This window comes from Monoraphidium neglectum (assembly GCF_000611645.1).
Source record: "Monoraphidium neglectum strain SAG 48.87 unplaced genomic scaffold scaffold01542, whole genome shotgun sequence".
In the NCBI taxonomy this organism is placed as follows: domain Eukaryota; kingdom Viridiplantae; phylum Chlorophyta; class Chlorophyceae; order Sphaeropleales; family Selenastraceae; genus Monoraphidium; species Monoraphidium neglectum.
The window spans coordinates 6,735-10,598 of record NW_014012086.1 but is presented as its reverse complement, the minus strand read 5'-3'; the positions used below and the strand labels follow the sequence as shown (position 1 = coordinate 10,598).

Here is a 3,864-nt window from a genome sequence, read left to right as displayed (position 1 = left end):
TCTGCAAGTCTTCACTGAGCCTGGGAATATGAAATGCACAGGGCGCGGCGACGCCGGTGCCCAGAAGCCCCAAGGCTGTGGTGATGAGGATCACTGTGCTGTGTGGGGCGCTTCAAACATCACCTCAATTTGACGGGCTACGCGGCACGCATTGACCCACTCCAGACAAACCGCGAAATTGTGCTACGACTGATAGCATCATATACAAAAGTTCTTGCAATAGAAGCGGCTTCGTTTGTTGCTCAGCTACTGCAGAGCGCGGCTCGCCATGGCAAGCTGCTCGCCCCGGCCGCGCACCAGCGCCGTCAGCGCGTCCGGGGGGTGCAGCGCCGCCGAGCCCGTCGTCACTGAGGCGCAACTGCAAGAATTCCGCAAGACCATCTCCGAGCTGGATGCTGTGCTGGCAGTCGGCATCGCCGCGTGGCTGCGCAAGCGCGGCAAGGTGCAGGCCACGCTCGCGCGCCGTCGGCGCAGAGCACGCTGCTAGCGGCGCCACCTGCACCGGTTTCGCATGGCGCCATGCAGCCGACCGCTGTCTGCGTTCCGCGCTGCTTGCTGCGCATGCAGGCGCTGCGCCCCAAACTGACGGAGGAGCAGAAGGAGCAGCTGCTCGAGTGCTTCGACCTCATGGATGCGGACGGCTCGGGCGCCATCGACGCCGACGAGATGGGCGCGGCGTTCAAGGTGCGGGGGTTTTAGCAAGCCATTTGCATGTAAGGATGAGGCAATCGGAGGGCCGAGGTACGGCCAGCGCTGAAGAGCATGCTTCCCGTGCCATGCACCTTCTGCGCCTCGAATGCGCACGGCACTGCCCCGCGTCCGTCGCCACTCGACCGCCGGCGCGGCGTACGAAGCCGTGTGCCCCGCGCGCTCACGCCCGCAGCTGCTGGGGTTCCACCTGCGGCGCGAGGAGGTGGAGGGCATCCTGTCGGAGGTGGATCACGACGGCTCGGGTGCGAGGCAGGGCAGAGCAGCTGTGTTCCTCTTGTGCTGACGCCTGTGGCGCCGACAGAGCGGTGCTGCTGCACGCGTGGGCCCGCTCCTGGGTGCTCGGTGGCGGCTGATGGTCCCGCTGTCGTGTCACGGGCTTCGCTGCTTGCGCCCCAACCCCACCCCCCCCCAGGCGAAGTGGAGTACCCCGAGTTTGTTGAGATCATGACGACCACCCTAGCCAAGCTGGAGCACAAGAAGGAGGAGGAGGGCGGCAGCGCGCCCCCCGTGCCCTTTGCGCTGCTGGCCACGGCATACAAGTGGGTGTCGGCAGTGGGCAGGATCACTGGGCAGCGCGGGCCAACTGCGCTCGTGCGATGCGACCAGCCAGCAGTGCGCCACGCAACGTCCCGCTGCGAGCCCTGGCCGTCTCGGTCTTCACTGGCGTTTGGCCGAGGGTTTCCGAGCAATGCCCACCTGTTGGCCGCCATCTCGCTTTCAGCCACACTCCTGCTTGTCTTCTTGGCCAGGCGCAAGCGCATCATGGAGGGCTTGATCAGTGGCGACAGGGACATGCTAGCGCAGGTGCGCCAGGGGTTGGGCCGGCCGAGGCGAACCCGGATGCGGGGCGCGCTCACCGTCGGTGCGTCCGACCGGCGCCGGGGTGGTACTCGTGAAAGATCAAACGCGCGGCTGGCCCGTGCGTGACAAGCAAAGGGTTGGAGAGGTGTGTAGGGTTGGCACGATTTGCATGCTGTTGCTGACCAGGGGAAGGCGGGTTCGCCACGTGCAGGTGGCTCAAATGGCTGCCGAGTCAGCTCGGCGGGCCAGCTGCAGCGGCTCTGACAGCGCTAAGGACCACGCACCTCCCGCTGGTGAGGAGCGACAGTGCAGCCAACAGAGTGCGCAAATCCAAGGGTTTCTGTATGCATATGCGAGCAGGCTTCAGGTATGGGAAATGGTCTGCAAAGGCTCTTCACCAAGGCGTTGCCTTTGCAACACATGCACACACACGTACACACAACGCACATATGCATACACGCGCACAAGCACACACGCACACACGCACACATGCACACATGCACATGCACAACCACTCCCTCGCCGCTTTGTCCTGCAGGTGGCTCGAGCTACAAGAGCTTGGGCTATGGGAGCGGCGGCAGCGGGAGTGCCACCCCAAGCATGCGCAGCAGCAACACAGGTGCCCACACCAGCACCCTGAGCACTAACCCAGCACAGCAGCAGCCCACGCCCAACGCAGCCAGCCCCGGCCATCCGACGACCGCTGGCGGCCTGAAGGCAGCGGCAGCGGCGGTGGCTGGCCTGGATCCGACCCGGCCAGGGCGGCTGACTCGGCTGCTGCGGAAGATAAGCACAGCCGGCAGGGCCGCGAGAGACCACAGCGGCGCGCTTATGGACGAGGAGATGCGGCTAGAGGGAGGGGCGGCCGGGGAGGCCCCGACGGCGCTGGCGGTGCACCTGGCGGCGACCGGGGGCCTGGGGGAGGACGAGACCGCGACGCTGAGTGAGTTGCGATGACATCAGCGCCGCTGCAGCTCGCTCCGAGGCTGGATGTCACGCTTGATTGCACCTCCCAAAGCCGAGCAATCGCTGTGTTCTCCTGTGCATGCTCACCCTGGGCCCTGCATGGATATCTTCCAACAGATGCTCAGCACGCGCCGCACCTCACGGCTGCAGGGGCCATCTTGGACGAGCGGGGCCTGTTGCGCCGCGGGTCCTTGGGGCCGGACCGTGGTGGCGCGCCCGGCTGTAGCAGCCCCGTCGGCTGTGCAGCCGCTCAAGCGGCGCCTGCGGCGGCAGCGGGGGAGCAGATTGTACAGGCGGAGGCGGGGTGGCAGCAGGCGGGTGCGCAAGCGGCGACCCGTGCCCTGTCGCGGTCGGCGTCTGCGGCTGGGCGTGGAAGCGGGGCTGCGCTTCGAGAGCTGACTAAGGAGTTCAAGGTGGGGAGGGGTTTTTGTTAGTGTGTGTGTGCATGATGTTTTGTGTGTGTGTGTGTGTGTGTGTGTGGGTGGATGGGTGTGACAAGCTGCTCTGTTTGCTGCAGACAGGAGCAAGCAACATGCATCACACACAGATTGATGGGATTTGTCGGGCGCGCAGCCCACACTGCCCTTACACGCTGCCTGCTTGTGCACCCCACCGCCGCCTGCGCAGCCGCTGCTGCTCAACGCAAAGCTGGGGCACAACAGCGGGAGCGCCTTCTCCTCCAGCCTGCTCAGCCCCAGCCGCTGCAGCAGCGGCTCTGGTGCAGGTGGTGCCGGGGGTGGTGGCGGTGGCGATGGGGCCTGCGGCGGCGGCAGCGGCAGCAGCCTCAGCCGCAGCTTGTCACCCTCCAGTCCCACCTTGCGAGCAAGCCGAAGGCACAACAGCACGCCTGTGAACGCGGCCGAAGGTGTTGGCGGCGCTGCCATACCTACCCGCAGCCCGCGCGCGGCGTCGCTGGCGGCGGCCGGCCGCACACACAGCTTGTCGAGGCACGTCCAAGCGCCCAGCACGGCTCGGCCGCGGACGCAGCTCCGCAGGAGTCTGGATGCGCTGCGGGCTCCCTCAGAGGAAGCCCATCACCCGGAGCAGCAGCGTACCTGACAGTTGCCCGCCGTCACAGGCGTAACCGCAGCTGCCGTGCACCGCGGCCAGCCAGCTTCCAGGGCTGCAGTTACGTACGCCGCACGTCTCCTCAGGCTGACGGCAGGGTTTGGACCTCTCGTGCCCCCCATGACCTGCGCGAATGCAGTGGCGATTGCACGGTGGCCCGTCAATGTGAGGACCCTGACAGCGCACTGCCAAGCTGATGAGCCGCCCTGCTCGACCACCAGATGCCTTGAAGTGTTTCCGGCTGAATGTGCGCAAGACCCAGCAGGGCTCCAGGGTCATTGCGTCTTTGCGCGCCTCGCCACGTGCACACGACCTCGC

The 3,864-nt window shown here is 66.3% G+C and overlaps 1 protein-coding gene across 1 annotated transcript; it reads left to right on the top strand.

The window, feature by feature from the left end:
- Positions 1-268: 268 nt before the first annotated feature.
- On the top strand, positions 269-2,469 carry MNEG_8240 (Centrin-1; the record flags this gene model as incomplete). The annotated part of the gene is made up of 6 exons (XM_014043288.1): positions 269-442; positions 568-684; positions 884-953; positions 1,124-1,250; positions 1,461-1,573; positions 2,051-2,469. The coding sequence occupies 6 exons, from the start codon at positions 269-271 to the stop codon at positions 2,467-2,469; spliced, it is 1,020 nt and encodes a 339-aa protein (XP_013898742.1).
- Between the last annotated feature and the right edge of the window lie 1,395 nt (positions 2,470-3,864).